This window comes from Ictalurus furcatus, chromosome 21 (assembly GCF_023375685.1).
Source record: "Ictalurus furcatus strain D&B chromosome 21, Billie_1.0, whole genome shotgun sequence".
Taxonomy (NCBI): domain Eukaryota; kingdom Metazoa; phylum Chordata; class Actinopteri; order Siluriformes; family Ictaluridae; genus Ictalurus; species Ictalurus furcatus.
Genome location: NC_071275.1, coordinates 21,460,167 through 21,475,217, shown reverse-complemented (window position 1 = coordinate 21,475,217; position 15,051 = coordinate 21,460,167). Strand labels below are relative to the sequence as shown.

Here is a 15,051-nt window from a genome sequence, read left to right as displayed (position 1 = left end):
GTGTTCTGATAAAGTCTCGGCTTTCATACTGTGTCGATATTGTGGTGACATACAGACAGTAAATATGGCCATGAAGCAGCTAAACAGAATGCAGTGTTAGCTGTAGAAGCTAGCGGGCCACGCAATGTGTCGATCATTAACCCTGCACTTTAGCGCTACCTCTCCAGCAGCAGCTATACGACTACAAAATGTGTTAGCAAGCAAACTAGTGCTAAGGAAACGATTGTATTCTGTAATTAAACCCAGTAGCCATGTTTGCTAGCAAGATATCCACTTAACCAGCTGGCAGGACATCACACTAGCATAAATTAACCACTTCTAATCATTCCATATGTTTGAATAAAAATGGCACAGTGTTGTTTTTTTGTTGTGTTGTTGACTTGTGTTGCAATGTTTAAGCAAAACTTGTTTAATTGCGTTAGCAGTTGATTCTAAGTGTAATTTGCCAACACATCTGAGGTAAATGTTGATGTTCCGGATAGTTCTGTGTCGTTCAACTCTCACTGTGTCTTTATATTTTTCTCTTTTGTCGCAAAATTGTTAGCCTCGGTTTTTAGCTAGCTTTTGCTTGAGGACTGCATTTTCTAGTAGGCTAGTAACAGTTTTGATCACACCACTACATTACATGCAATATCTTGGCTAATATTTAGAGTACAGATAATAATGTAATATTGGAATCAGCAGAAAGCCGAGACTTTTGACTCCACAGTGATGGCAGTCATGTGTTTTCCTGAATGTTTACGTTTTCATTCACGTTTACATCCACCACAATGATGATGCTGCCACCGAGTTCTTCCAGCATCACGTCAACTGTTTTATAAAGTTTATATTTGTGTCCATCGATTACAAAAGAGCCAAACCAGATTGTATTTGTCTTTCGCTTTACTGAGAGCACTGCTACAGGAACGGACCGGGAGAACTCTCGGTTCCTCAGAGCTCTGATCAATAACACTGTCCATCATGGCTGTTTTCTAACCACAGTATTGTACAGTCACACTTCACCATCAGCATGTTCACTCACTTTTCATATTTATACCCTGTTTGCAGAATTCCACCCAATACTGCACTGTATTATCTTAATAAACACCTTTACAAACCTGTGTGATAAGGTGTTTTTCTTTTAGCACCATGTTTATATTGCACAACTGACTTTATCTCCCAACCAGCTTGGGTGCATTTTTACCCCAAACCTAGCAAACCTCTCCACACTGAATATGTTGTATATGTTAATAAACATATTCAGTTAATAAATATGTCTATTTGTTAATGTGTAGTCTGTATGAGTGCTGTGACTCCTAGCTAAATTCCACATGTAAGTTCACTTCCCTACGAGAGACAGCAACATCTTGGACCATCTTGATAAACACCAACATTCCAGAAGGCTATAAATCCTCACACCTAGGACTCTCTGACCACACGTCTGTATTTCTGACTCCAGATTACAGACCACTAGTCTGCAAAGCAAAAACGTCTGTAAAGACTGTACAGGTACGGAGCGGTTGCTCTTCACACAGGAAGCAGAATTAGAAGCGTACACCGCTTCAGTGCACAGAAACAGTGAGTGTTAAAGTGTTCCTCAACCAGAATCCATGGCTGAATAGTCAAGTACAGAGTCTTCTGAAGGCACGAGATGCTACTTTTTAAATCTGGTGATGCACAAGCCTACAGAGACGCCAGAGGAAAGCTAAAACAGGGAATAAAGGAGGCCAGGTGTGTATACGAGCCGTGCATAGAGGAGCACTTCAAAATACAACAAATCCCTCTGCACGTGGAGAGCGCTTACAGCGCTTATAGACTGCAAAAACACCAACACCAACATTCCAACACGGACACTTCTTTCCCTGATGTGCTGAACCAGTTCTTTAACAAGCAACAGGCGAAGCTTCCACCCATGCTATGCCACCTGAGAACATACAACCACCAGGTGAGGTCCACCCTGCGCAAAACTCATATCACCAAAGCAGTTGGAAGATGTAGTTACCAACATATTTCACCTCTCATTGCAGCAAGCTATTGCCCCCACCCACCTCAAATCCAGCACCATCGTCCCTGTGCCCAAGAAGTCAGCAGTGCAATGCTGGAATGACTACAGGCCAGTTTCCCAGTAACCATGAAGGGATTTGAGATACTGGGTTAGGGTTGAGGTTAGGGTTAGGGTTGGAGTTAGGCTTAGGGTTGAGGTTAGGGTTAGGGTTGGGGTTAGGGTTGAGGTTAGGGTTGGGGTTGGGGTTAGGGTTGGGGTTGGATAGCGCCTTACAACAATGTAATTCAGAATGAAATAAATCAGTAAATCAGTGCAATGACACTTGAATCTGCACAGTTACATTACTGTTTAAAACTGCTCTAGGATTTTTGGCAAACGAAATGTCGTTTTACACGTTACAATAACAATGGGGCTGCTACTTCTTCTTCTTCTTCTTCTTCTCGTTCTTCTTCTTCTCACCTGTAATGGCGGTTTCTGGCCACTGGATGGCAGCGTATAGAAGTGAATCTCGTGGTTGTAATTTAATTAATTACAGCTCATGATATTTTATCACATTTTAAAATAACTGTAAGTTGTTTTTTTTTTTTTTTTTGACTGATTGATTGACAAATGAGATTGTTCAGTATTTAAATATGAATAAGAGATAAAGTTAAATTGCTGGATTGTGTTTTTTTCCAAAACGTAGATTAATGCTGCTTATATTAATTTAAAGTTCTATGATGTAATCAGGATATTGAGGACATTATTATGATGAATATTAATATTTTAATGTTTAGATATTATATACAGCAGTGCATCATTTCACAACGGCACCTGGATTGGGTTCTACTTCATTAATGTCTAATTAAAAACTTTTAGAAAACAAGAAGAAATAAGAAGAACAGTCTGAAAGGGTAGGACGGTTAATATGTATGACTCTATTACGAATGTCACATATAGATGAGACACCTGACACACCTGACACACCTGTCTCCTGGCAGTGTGACTCTGTTAAACCTCTGGATTTTATGACATCATCCTGTTACAGGAGCAGAAGGGAAACTGACGGTAAGACACCCTGACACACTCTTTATAACACTCACCGTGTCAGTGTTGTTGTCTCACTGAGTGTGTTCATGAGCTCGTATTAGTGTTTAATTGACTGATGACGTATTTACAGTGTTGTGTGCGTGTGTGTGTTGTAATCTAGAACATTCTCTCACACGTCAGATTAAAGTCAGGGATTAAGCTTTGTGTGGGTCATAGTGTTTCCCAACCCCAGGGTTTGTAAATGTCAGGTTACATTTCAGTAACACACTGTCTAAAACTAAATTCATTACAACACTTCGTATTCTGATGATGTATCGTAGCCTCGGAAGTAAAGCGAGTCATGTGATAAGAGTTCTTAGCTCATGAGAGTTAAACGTAAACAACAGTATTATAGAAAGCTAATTCATTCATGTCTTCAGCTTTACAATCCTATAAGATCTCTTAAAATGGACGGCCAAAAGTATGTGCACCCCTGACCTTCACACCCATATGTGCTTCTTCCCCAAAACTGTTTCCACAAACTCTGAAGCACACAGGTGTGTAGGTCTCTGTTCACTGTAGTTTTACAGCTTCCCTGAGAACTAAGAGGCCCAGACCTGCTCCAGCATGACACACAGGAAGTGCGAGCTCCATGACGACATGGTGTGTGAAGGTTGGAGGAAGGTGGAACAACAACTCGTGTGTCCTGCACAGAGCCCTGACTTTTGCCATCATGTCATTGATGCTATGATGGAATATGAATTTTCCCATAATGTCTGACTATGTAAATATATTCTGAAGGACACATGCTGTGAACAGAAACAGGGCAAACTCACTGAAATTTCACACGAATGAAGAGTGCAGATTAGTTAGTAAGAAAGATGAAATGATTTTGAGGATGGCACCGAAATCTAAACTCTTTAACGTTGGGACTTAACGACACACTGACCCACATCTACACCACTGCAAGGAGGTTAATGTTCTACATGACAGTTTATTCATTTATAAAGTAATGCTAGATTATAACAAATGTTCAGTCACATTTTCTCAGTCAGGAGAACACAACCTGTTTCCTGATTAGCCATCTTGCTAGCCTGTGTTAGCAGCCTTAGGGCCGTGTGTGTGTGTGTGTGTGTTTGGTTTTAGAAACTCGGTAACCACTCAGGAGATTGTTGTAATAACTTTAATCGCTATCAGGCCAAACCCAGATCAATAAAGTTGATAACTGGTGCTCCACAATACAGAACAAAATGTCATGAGGTCAGAGGTCACTGTAAAACCCCTGCAGTCCTACACACACACACACACACACACACACACACACAGTCTCTCTCTCTCTCTCTCTCTCTCACACGCACACAAGAAAGACATTCATGGTCATCAGATTGTTCTGGTCAGTAATTGACTAAAGTAAACAATCCCCCCTCACCCCAAAGACCACCCCCCTCCCCTTCACCCTAATCCCATTTGGAGTCTCAGGTGCCCCTCCCCTAAGATTCCCAGGTGCAGGTAGCCCCGCCCCCCAGCACACACAGTTCACTACACACGTTAGAAACCACAGTAGAAAAGAAGAACTGTATCACAAAGCTGAGCAATTCCTGATTGGAGTGTGTGAGAAGTTTGATGATGGAATCTTCCAGACGGACGTCTCAGTGCTGCACAGCGCAGGGGGAGCTCGAGCATCTCTCCGTCTGCACTCGTCCCTCTCTCCGTCTCTCCCTCCATTCGCCCTGAGCTCCTCCCTCTGGCAGTGTGGGGCGTGTCGATGTGTTCCTGAAGCTCCAGTGTGAGGACGCTAGTCCTGAATGCCCTGGATGAGTACACACTCTGTGTGTGTGTGTGTGTGTGTGTGTGTGAACAGTTTTAGTGTGTAGAAAATCTCTGAGATCTAAAACGAACTTGAGGTCAGAGCTGATGCTTAACTTTCCGACAAACGTGGAGCCGAACCGTTGCATCAGCAGAAGTGGTCGTGTCCCAAACAGACACCATTCCTCAGCCCTTATTACATCAATTAGCTACTCTAACCTGCTGTTGCCATGGCATCAAAGGATCATACAAACAAACTAAGACTAACTCAGACAGCTGAAGCACTCGTTATAAGATTTAAATACATAAACCGGTTGTGTAATAAACACTCCAATGGCTTTTAGGGCTGTCTTTTTTTTTTGCTGGTGTGTTCCGTCACTAACTTACAGCTACGTCACAGTCCTGCTTAAAACAGATGAATGCTGGGAGTGTATGACATCACTAGTATCACAAGTAACGCCCAGGGAATACATGTCCGTTTGCAAATTATTAATAATGGGTGGAAAAGTTGACGCACGTCCTTCTGTGAACACCCGGAACCGGCTGCTCGTGGAATGGTTCTAGATCCGGCTCCACGTCGGTGGAAAAGTGCTGCGAGTGATGAACCTCGTCTTTGTTGTAAAATACCTCAGTGGAAAAATAGAACTGAGCCGCGAGACGGCTAATCAGACCTGACCTAAACACGTGTGCTGACTAGAACAGGAATGTGTCTGTCTCTCTCTCTCACACACACACACACACACACACACACACACACACACACACAGGTTGGATTGTTCGGTCAGTAATACACACAGGTGTGTATTTGTTGAGTCTCTTTAAGATGATCGTTGTGTGTAGAACAGGATGTACGCCTGAGTGCTGCAGACCTCCTCCACGCTACACACGTTCATCTCCGAGTCGTTACAGTGGACCCAGAAGCCTATGCGCGCGCGCACACACACACACACACACACACACACACACACACACACACACACACACAAGAATTTAAATATTATTTATTCCGAATAATCACAGATAATGATTCTCTTCATAAACACACACTTAGTGTGAAACTAGTGATGAATATTGTGATGGTATTTATCACAGTGTGTCACTAGAGGGCGCTAATCACTTACTAATAGACTTGTGTGACCGCAGATCCATTAGTTTTACATTATATAAAGTTTATTCCCTCAGACTAGGGCACTTGAGTGAAGACAAGTAAAAAGTGTTCGGTGCAGGGGGAGTATATTATTGCCCCACTCACCCCCCTCCGTGTTGTAGCAGTAGGCAGTGTAGTGTCCTGAGCCGAAGCCTTTCCCATGATGCATCACTACAGCAGAGAGGTCATAGGTGAAGGCCTGTGATGCGTCAGAACAGCAGTATGGCTCCATGTTCAGAACCTGATCAAACGCCACGTGAACGCCGATCTTCTCCCTGTGGTTCCGGCCCGACCAGCTACACACACACACACACACACACACACACACACACACACACACACACACACACAGGGTGATTACATATAAACGTGTGTAAATAATTTCAATTATTTTTACCCTGTGAATTATTTAGAATTGAACATTAGATAATCTACCCAGTGAAGGAGGAACAGAAATAGAACGTGCGCGCGCGTGTGTGTGTGTGTATGTGTATATAAATAAATAAATAAATAAATAAAACTTACCGGAAGCGTTTAAGGTGAAGCCGCAGCACCTGAGGTAAACGATAAATCAGCAGCTGTTTACAGGCCTCGGATAGAGCCAGCGGCTTGTGGGATGACTTGCGTCTTTTTCCTGACACACACACGCACGCACACCATAACAATAAATACCAAACATAATGAATAACTAAGCTCACACAGCCACTGTGTTTTTTGGGTTCAAATCATTGTGTACACTTTTAAAGGAATCATACGTGTATAGTCCGTGCAGTGTACGTATAGCATGTGTGGCGTGTATAGTCCGTGCAGTGTGCGTATAGCGTGTGTGTGTAGCGTGTGTAGTCCATGCAGTGTGCGTGTAGCGTGTGTGTGTAGCGTGTATAGTCCGTGTAGCGTGTGTGTGTAGCGTGTGTAGTCCGTGCAGTGTGTGTGTAGCGTGTGTGTGTAGCGTGTGTAGTCCATGCAGTGTGTAGCGTGCGTGTGGCGTGTGTGTAGCGTGTGTGTGTCCGTGTAGCGTGTGTGTGTAGCGTGTGTGTGTGTAGCGTGTGTAGTCCATGCAGTGTGTAGCGTGCGTGTGTGTGGCGTGTGTGTGTAGCGTGTGTGTGTGTGTGTGTGTAGCGTGTGTGTGTAGTGTGTGTGTGTGTAGCGTGTGTGTGTGTGTAGCGTGTGTAGTCCATGCAGTGTGTAGCGTGCGTGTGGCGTGTGTGTCCGTGTAGCGTGTGTGTGTAGCGTGTGTAGTCCATGCAGTGTGTAGCGTGCGTGTGTGTGGCGTGTGTGTGGCGTGTGTGTGGCGTGTGTGTGTAGTGTGTGTGTGTAGCGTGTGTGTGTGTGTAGCGTGTGTAGTCCATGCAGTGTGTAGCGTGCGTGTGGCGTGTGTGTCCGTGTAGCGTGTGTGTGTAGCGTGTGTAGTCCATGCAGTGTGTAGCGTGCGTGTGTGTGGCGTGTGTGTGGCGTGTGTGTAGCGTGTGTGTGTGTGTGTAGCGTGTGTGTGTAGCGTGTGTGTGTAGTGTGTGTGTGTAGCGTGTGTGTGTGTGTAGCGTGTGTAGTCCATGCAGTGTGTAGCGTGCGTGTGTGTGGCGTGTGTGTGGCGTGTGTGTAGCGTGTGTGTGTGTGTGTGTAGCGTGTGTGTGTAGCGTGTGTGTGTAGTGTGTGTGTGTAGCGTGTGTGTGTGTGTAGCGTGTGTAGTCCATGCAGTGTGTAGCGTGCGTGTGGCGTGTGTGTCCGTGTAGCGTGTGTGTGTAGCGTGTGTAGTCCATGCAGTGTGTAGCGTGCGTGTGTGTGGCGTGTGTGTGGCGTGTGTGTAGCGTGTGTGTGTGTGTGTGTAGCGTGTGTGTGTAGCGTGTGTGTGTAGTGTGTGTGTGTAGCGTGTGTGTGTGTGTAGCGTGTGTAGTCCATGCAGTGTGTAGCGTGCGTGTGGCGTGTGTGTCCGTGTAGCGTGTGTGTGTAGCGTGTGTAGTCCATGCAGTGTGTAGCGTGCGTGTGTGTGGCGTGTGTGTGGCGTGTGTGTAGCGTGTGTGTGTGTGTGTGTAGCGTGTGTGTGTAGCGTGTGTGTGTAGTGTGTGTGTGTAGCGTGTGTGTGTGTGTAGCGTGTGTAGTCCATGCAGTGTGTAGCGTGCGTGTGGCGTGTGTGTCCGTGTAGCGTGTGTGTGTAGCGTGTGTAGTCCATGCAGTGTGTAGCGTGCGTGTGTGTGGCGTGTGTGTGGCGTGTGTGTGTAGCGTGTGTGTGTGTGTGTGTGTAGCGTGTGTAGCATGTGTGTGTAGTGTGTGTGTGTGTGTGTGTGTAGCGTGTGTGTGTGTAGCGTGTGTATAGCGCGTGTGCTCTCACTGTTGCAGTAGTTACAGTTGTAGATGCGTCCCTCCAGAGCCTCGGTCTCGGTGAACTTGCTCAGCATCTCGGTGAGAGAGCAGCTCTGAGAGGACGTCTGGCTCAGCTTCGCCGCGCTGTGATAACGCTCGGGGAACTCCAGAGATAAATCCCAGAACGGCTCCACCGTGTTCGACTTACGCTTACACGACAGACACGTCACCTGGACAGGAAACACACACACACACACACACACACACACACAGGTCACCTACAGAGAAAATCTGACAGTTGTAATATGTATGAGGTTGTGGAGGAGAGCTGGAAGATCAGGAGCAGAGCGAGGACGTGGAGATCATCAGCTCCATGATGCACTGTGTGGAATCCGGGGCCTGTACCATGAAGCCCGTTTCGATGGCTGGACAGGTAAGTTTCGGGGTAGTTTGTGCTGACCCCGGGTTTTAGGTACCATGAAAGCGGCTCTGCATTTACCGGTGTTTCATCGCCATAGTAACTTATGCTCCAGGGCTCACCTGCCCCGGGGCAGGTCATGTTCTGGGTAAGAGAACTCAAACCAATCAGCTGTGAGCATAGTGGCATATAACTGACGCAACTAATTCAACTTCCAAGAGGATACTCGTATGAAGAGATCTGGATTTTCCACAGAGGGAAATCGCATCTTCGTCCGCTTCTCGAGCCACACGTTAAAAATCGGACACGCCGAAGCTCTTCCTGTAGCGCAGACTCTACCTGCTGCTTTGCGGTTCTTTGCGAGTGGTACATATTTGCATGCGGTGGTGTTAATCCTGTCCTAATATATTTTCACACGTCTATATTTATTTTTTAAATATTTAATTAACACTTGACATGAAATATGATGTGATTATACGTTCTGGATCGGTTTATTCTCACTGCGAGCCTGTAAGAGTAATCAGTAAAGATCCCGAGCTTTGGCGGCCGAGACGGCACTGATGTTTACGGTGAGAGTGGGTTTAAATTTCTCACATCTCCACGTAATCATTCCTTGCTTTTCAACCGGAAGTATGCACACCTGCTTTTCCCCGTGTACAACGCTATTGGCTGTTCGGTGTCGACGTCACGCGTGTACGTGTGCGCGCTCGTGGAGTAAGCATAGCTTAAACATCAAAGCCTGAGTTGACAGAGAAAGTTGTCATGGTACCAGTAACGCCTGACTGGACTGGTTTGGTCTAGTTAACTCGGAACTAATCCTGTAACCCTGAGTGTGTTCAACTAGCGTTGTGGTACAGACCCCAGGTGTACAGAACCATCGCTCTGGTTATATATTTACTTAAACGTCAACACACCTGGACTGTACCGTAACGTATGGTCTTCATACTCCAGACGAACTAAAATATCAGTATAAAGACTGCATGCAGGTAAAAGTAAAATGTAAAGGACTCTCACTGTAGTGTTTGAATTAAATCAGAGTGGGTTTTATTTTAATGAAATATCTTTAAATGTTCTGCAGTAGCGTAATTACGACATGTCCACCTGTGTAACCTGCGTAGCCAGAGTGTTATTTAAATTCATTACTCCAGCGTGTGTATGTGTGTGTGTGTGTGTGTGTGTAGGACTGACCTGGCTGAGCAGCTGGCCGTGGAAGATGGTGTTGAGGACTTTGAGCACCTGTTTGGAGAGTTTCCTCTGTGTGATGGGGATGACAATTCGCGTGCGTGTGTGTTGGCGTTTGGCGCCGTAGCCGCCGTCTGCCTCAAGCTCCTGCTGCACCTTATCCAGCAGCTCACACAGGAACTCCTGCGCGTCCTGCTGGTCGCAGCCACGGAACGCCGGGATGACGTTCCACACCGAGTGCAGCATGGCAAACGGAGACACGAGCGTCCAGCGGCCCGACCACATCACCCTGAACAGAGTGTGCAGCTCCTGGCACAGAGACACCTGCAACCACAATCACAACACAACCACAACGCAGTTTATTCAATATGCTGATCTTCAATATGGTGGCCGGTATCTCACATCATGCCGTAAATAAATCTAAATATTTACAGTTAATATATAAGGTTAATAATAAATAAAAAAGTGCGACCTGCTGGCCCGATAAAGATGATGCGCGGGGGTCTTTGGGCTGCACCGGTTTCTCTCCTCCTCCTCCCATCATGCCTTGCGTTTTGGCGAGGAGCAGCTGCTCCGTCTCACACAGATCCAGTGCCAGGAAACACTCCCTGAACTTACGCAAGTGGCTCAGCACCTGTAGGATAGAGTTCATGTAGCACGTGTTGCCCAAGTTACGCAGTCCTGTGACGCCCGGCGCTAACCGCCTGCGTCGCGCTAACAGAAAAGACGAGGTGGCCCGCCTTCCGGCCACACCCGATTTCACAGTACGGAGCGCCTTTCTGGAATTCTTGCCGGGAAGTGGCGCTTTTTCGGGAGGGTCTCTGAATTTTCTTGGGATCAACGCGACGAGTGGCCGCGGCGCCTGCGTCAGGAGGCGTGCGCTTTTCCTCGGCGGTGCGTTGCCGTCGTCTCCCACGATCCTCTTCTTCATTTCTTTACGTTGCCGCCGAAGCTCCTCCTTCTCCTGTTCCAGTTTTTTCTGCTCCTCTTGCTGCCGCATCCTCCAGCGCCGGAAAGCAGTTGCGAGCAGCACACGCCGCCGGTGCCTTAGTGCAACCGGTACAAGCCCCGCCCCCTCGCCGCTCACCGAGTGCGGCGACGACGACGCGGAACGCATAGAACGGCGACCGGCGTCCCGCACGGTGGACAACGCCCCCCGCAGGAGCTTCAGGTCGCCCTCGGCGTTGTCGTTCAGGACGTAGTCACCGCACGCAAAGCAGAACACGTCCAGCTCTCGCACCTCCATGGCGAGCGGGTGCTGGGTCTCGCGGTAGTGCTGCAGCGAGTGCTCGTCGATGTAGCGACCGCAGGCCACGTGCGAGCATTTCAGACACGCCCACACGGACTCTGTGGTGTCGCAGTCCACACAGCGCCATTTCTGAGGGTTCAGGATGGAGTGGTCTTGTCCCAAACGGAGACGGACCACATGCTTGCAGCGCTCCATCGCGCCCAAACACTCATCAGCCCTCAAGAGTCAGGAGCCACAGCACTGCGGCATGACGGGACCGGAGCTGAGGGGGGAACACACACGCACACGTGTACAATTTATTATAATGCAAAAATACCAGAACACGGATATTCCTGCTATCCACAGAGGGCATGGAGCCGTGAGACGTACCATGAACGTGGACTCAAAGGGCCGATGGAGCACACGCTCAGGCTCAAAGCAAAGACCTCCTCATCAGCATCGACCTCGCGTCACGCTGCCCTGGAGAAACGTAAACAAGCGGTCAGGTTGGTTCAACACTGTGACATCACAGAACAACCAGCGAGCAGTGTCGAGGGTCCGGTCCTCGTCCGGGAGGTCAGAGAGTTAATCTGAGGCTGAGAAAGTAAACTGTGTGGTGTTGAGGCTGGAGCTGATGTTCATCTCCATCACTGAAGCACGAACACACAGACATGAAGTGAGAGAACACAGCGTAAAGCCATCACCAGAAAAACAGGAGCTTCCGGTCCGGTACTGCCACGGTGCAGTCGGGGAAAAAGCCTTAAACTCAATTCTCATGCAATGATCGTGAGCAACTGAAATATCGCGATATTTCACTTCATCGCTCTCTGACCAAAACTCGGGAATTTGTAAGCGCTCGTGCCGTTCCATCACCGCTAACTGTCTTTAAAAGTACCTCAGATTGTCTCAGTACAACAACAACACATTATTATTTTTCATTTACCGTGAGGAGACAAATCTTTTTTTTTTTTTTATGAGAAAGAGAAGTGGCGCTAGCCGGGTGCCGGTACGCTAATGCTAACGCTAACTAAGCTAAGCTAGTGAGCTAGCCTAGCATCCTCAGTACTTACCTCAGAACAAAGAGCGCTCTTTAGACCAAGCCTAAAGAATAACCAGTCACAAAAACTTCAGTGTACAGAGTTACTGCGACAGCAAACCGGACACACGGCTCCGGGGTTTATTCATCACCGGCGAGAAAAATTATTTAGTTGAAAAATCAACTTTTGTTTTAGAATCTTTACACAAACAAACAAACAAAACAAAAAAAAAACCACCACACCGGGAGCTCGAGCTCGGATTAAAGTCCGGGATCCGCTATATAAACCAAGAGCGAGAAGAAAAATGTAAAGTTTAGAGCATCGCCATGTTCCTGCAGCTAAACCCTCAACATCTGAGAGAGAATTCTTTACAAAACTCTCCGTGTGGAATATTTTCACTCATTTCTGTGTCTGTATGCGGCTTTTTATTTACCGTCATCATCTTCCGCACGCGACCTGTCACGGATTTTTTTTTTGTTTTTTTTGGGTTCAACCGAACCCGGACCCGGACAGAATCAGAGACTGTGTCCCAAACGGTTTCCTGCTCCCTACACAGTGCACTACATCGTTTAAAACCGGTAACGGCGCTCCACACTGTACATAGTGCACTATACATCCAATGGGGAGCCATTTGGGATTCCGTTTTCAGTCGCCTCGTTTCTGATTGGTCGTGAGCCTGATAAACGGGGATTCTTATTGGCTGTTCGACACGCCAATCACACCAGACAGACGTCAGTGACGTCAAGACGCAGAGGCGGGGCAAAGACGAGCTTCTGAGCGTGTCCGGTGAACAGAACGCGGAGGTTCTCATCAGAAACTTATGTTTATTATGAAAATCACTTGATGGAAGCTGAGCAGGGTTTATAAACTACTTCAGAGGGAAAGTGAATACAAATGAAGACTTAAACCTGAATCCACCCTGCATACAGAATAATACATTCATATAAAATAGTAATAACATTAACAGTTACACATGCTCTCGTTCTAAAACGTTATCGTTTCTATAGTAACAGTTCGTTCACATTTTCTGTAAGGAGAAATGTGTTTATGTAACGTGTATGGAAGGAGTCTCCAGTGTCAGTGTTGTGTAACGATCAGAGGTAAAGCTGGAACTTCTGAAGAAGATTTCAGGACAGAGGAGTTTACGCTTCTCTGTGGTTTCTCGCTAACCTGCGTAACAAGCTGCGTTTTTTATCATTGACTTGAAAAGAGAGAGAATAAAGAGAGGGCTGGTGAGGGAACGACTGTTTAGAACTGCTGTAACATTAGCGAGAACAGGAACTCACTTGTTTCACAACATTAAAAGGATGACGTGATGTTATAAGAAAAGAGTCGGCTTTGGGATGGTGGCAGTAACCGCGCTTTGTGTCAGCATGCATAAGGGCTCCATCGTTTTTTATTGCTTACTTAATAAATAACGATATTAATGCCACAGGACAAATCAACTCAATTCTTTATTTTTTAAAAATTGACGTTTTCTTTACAAAAGAAAACCCCATCAAAGTTCAGTCACAATGTCTGTTAGAAAACACAGCTGAGACACTGGAAGTGTGAGTTGTGAAGTTTTACAGCTCTTGTCCTGGTCCAGAGCTGGAAGACTTGTGTGTGTGGTTTCTTCTTTCCAGCCTGGACTATGTTTCTTTGTGCATGCGTATGTGTGTGTGTGTGTGTGTGTGTGTGTGTGTGTGTGTGTGTGTGTGTGTGTGTGTGTAGCTCTCAGCGCACTCCGCTCCCCGGCAGCACCTGCTGTTTGCGGATTTTGCTGAAGAGCTCGAGGTACTGGTTCATAGTGTCCATGCAGTCGGCCGGAGCGAACAGACCCTCGGCCTTACTGCTGAACACAGAGGGCAGGTCAGGAACGCTGGAGCCAAGAAAACTCTGCATGAACTCCTTCATCAGGTTCCAACAGTCACCAGGAACCACACAAGCGGAGTACTCCACCTGAACACACACACACACACACTGTGTGTAAATTACATTAACAGTTCCCTGTTTGTTTGTGTATCTGTGTGTGTGTGTGTGTGTGTGTGTGTGAGAGATTTCTGACCTCCACTGAGATCCCCCGAGCGCTGGAGCTCATTGTTACCGTGCCGACCTTAATCAGGAAGTCGGCATAGCGATAGCGGGCGCCGCGGCTCTCCACCTTGTGTCCCTTAGCGTTCTGGAAGTGGCTCTTCAGCTTCACCATGAGCACGTCGAAGTTAGCGTCTGCCGCCAGCGTGGGGCCGCCATCAAACAGAGCCAGACAACTGAGAGGTGTCTCCGAGTTATGCATCACGTACAGGAGCTTAGAGGGCTGAGCTGATACACACACACACACACACACTTAAGTCACAATCCTCATTAAAAAAGCCTGAATCATTGTGATTCAAAGAATCAAAGTAACCACCCTTGTACAGTGTAAAGTGGGCGGGGCTAATCTGTTGCCACTCTTGCATAAGCCCCACCCCCACTGATCACAATGCTGATGTGATGATTTAGTAGGTGATTTTCCATTGTGTGTAGTGCAGTTAGTGTGTGTGTGTGTGATGTTTTACCTCCAGTGTTTGTTGTAGCATGATAGGTCTCACAATCCACAAAGAAGCTGCCCTGTTTCACTGCCCCGAGCTGCTCCAGTCTCTTATGCAGCTGCTCCACCGTCTGCTGGACACTCTTCCCCTCCACCACCGGCACCTGACACACACTGATATATATACACACATACACACACACAAGGACCATCATCACGTAAACACTGTCCATATAACCGCAAATCTTTAATGCAGAGACTTTCAAACAAATGCAAAAAAAGAAGTAAAAAAATTGATACCTAAAAGATTATTCTCACCATGTAACTCCCATTTTATAAAACAACTTTGAAAATGTATTCAAAATATTTCTCGCTGGCGCAAAAAAAAAGAAGCTGCTGCGTACATTTACTTCCGGGTCCTACAACTGCTTCCG

General features: G+C 46.7%; 2 protein-coding genes across 3 annotated transcripts; both read right to left on the bottom strand.

Annotated features, from left to right (window-relative positions):
- Positions 1-4,435: 4,435 nt before the first annotated feature.
- Positions 4,436-12,807, bottom strand: usp49 (ubiquitin specific peptidase 49). 2 transcript variants are annotated; one of them, XM_053652574.1, is made up of 8 exons: positions 12,142-12,807; positions 11,462-11,551; positions 10,316-11,354; positions 9,850-10,167; positions 8,272-8,473; positions 6,471-6,579; positions 6,051-6,241; positions 4,436-5,720 (listed from the first exon to the last, which is right to left on the bottom strand). In XM_053652574.1, exons 3-8 carry the CDS (start codon positions 11,285-11,287, stop codon positions 5,617-5,619), a joined length of 1,896 nt encoding a protein of 631 aa, XP_053508549.1. In that variant the 5' UTR covers positions 11,288-11,354; positions 11,462-11,551; positions 12,142-12,807; the 3' UTR covers positions 4,436-5,616. The 2 variants fall into 2 exon arrangements, with proteins under 2 accessions (XP_053508549.1, XP_053508547.1); XM_053652572.1 differs by having other exon boundaries at positions 12,542-12,807.
- A 543-nt stretch (positions 12,808-13,350) lies between these two features.
- med20 (mediator complex subunit 20) lies at positions 13,351-15,044 on the bottom strand. The gene is made up of 4 exons (XM_053652578.1): positions 14,936-15,044; positions 14,646-14,791; positions 14,156-14,409; positions 13,351-14,049 (listed from the first exon to the last, which is right to left on the bottom strand). The coding sequence occupies exons 1-4, from the start codon at positions 14,947-14,949 to the stop codon at positions 13,825-13,827; spliced, it is 639 nt and encodes a 212-aa protein (XP_053508553.1). The 5' UTR covers positions 14,950-15,044; the 3' UTR covers positions 13,351-13,824.
- Positions 15,045-15,051: the final 7 nt, after the last annotated feature.

Coding starts and splice junctions, on each gene's coding strand:
- usp49 (XM_053652574.1), bottom strand. CDS start 11,287: ATGGAGCGCTGCAAGCATGTGGTCCGTCTCCGTTTGGGACAAGACCAC. Junction 6,580..8,271: donor CAACTGTAACTACTGCAACA/GTGAGAGCACAC, acceptor TGTGTGTGTCAG/GAAAAAGACGCAAGTCATCC. Junction 5,721..6,050: donor CTGCTACAACACGGAGGGGG/GTGAGTGGGGCA, acceptor GCGCGCGCATAG/GCTTCTGGGTCCACTGTAAC.
- med20 (XM_053652578.1), bottom strand. Junction 14,410..14,645: donor TGCTACAACAAACACTGGAG/GTAAAACATCAC, acceptor TGTGTGTATCAG/CTCAGCCCTCTAAGCTCCTG. Junction 14,050..14,155: donor CTCGGGGGATCTCAGTGGAG/GTCAGAAATCTC, acceptor GTGTGTGTTCAG/GTGGAGTACTCCGCTTGTGT.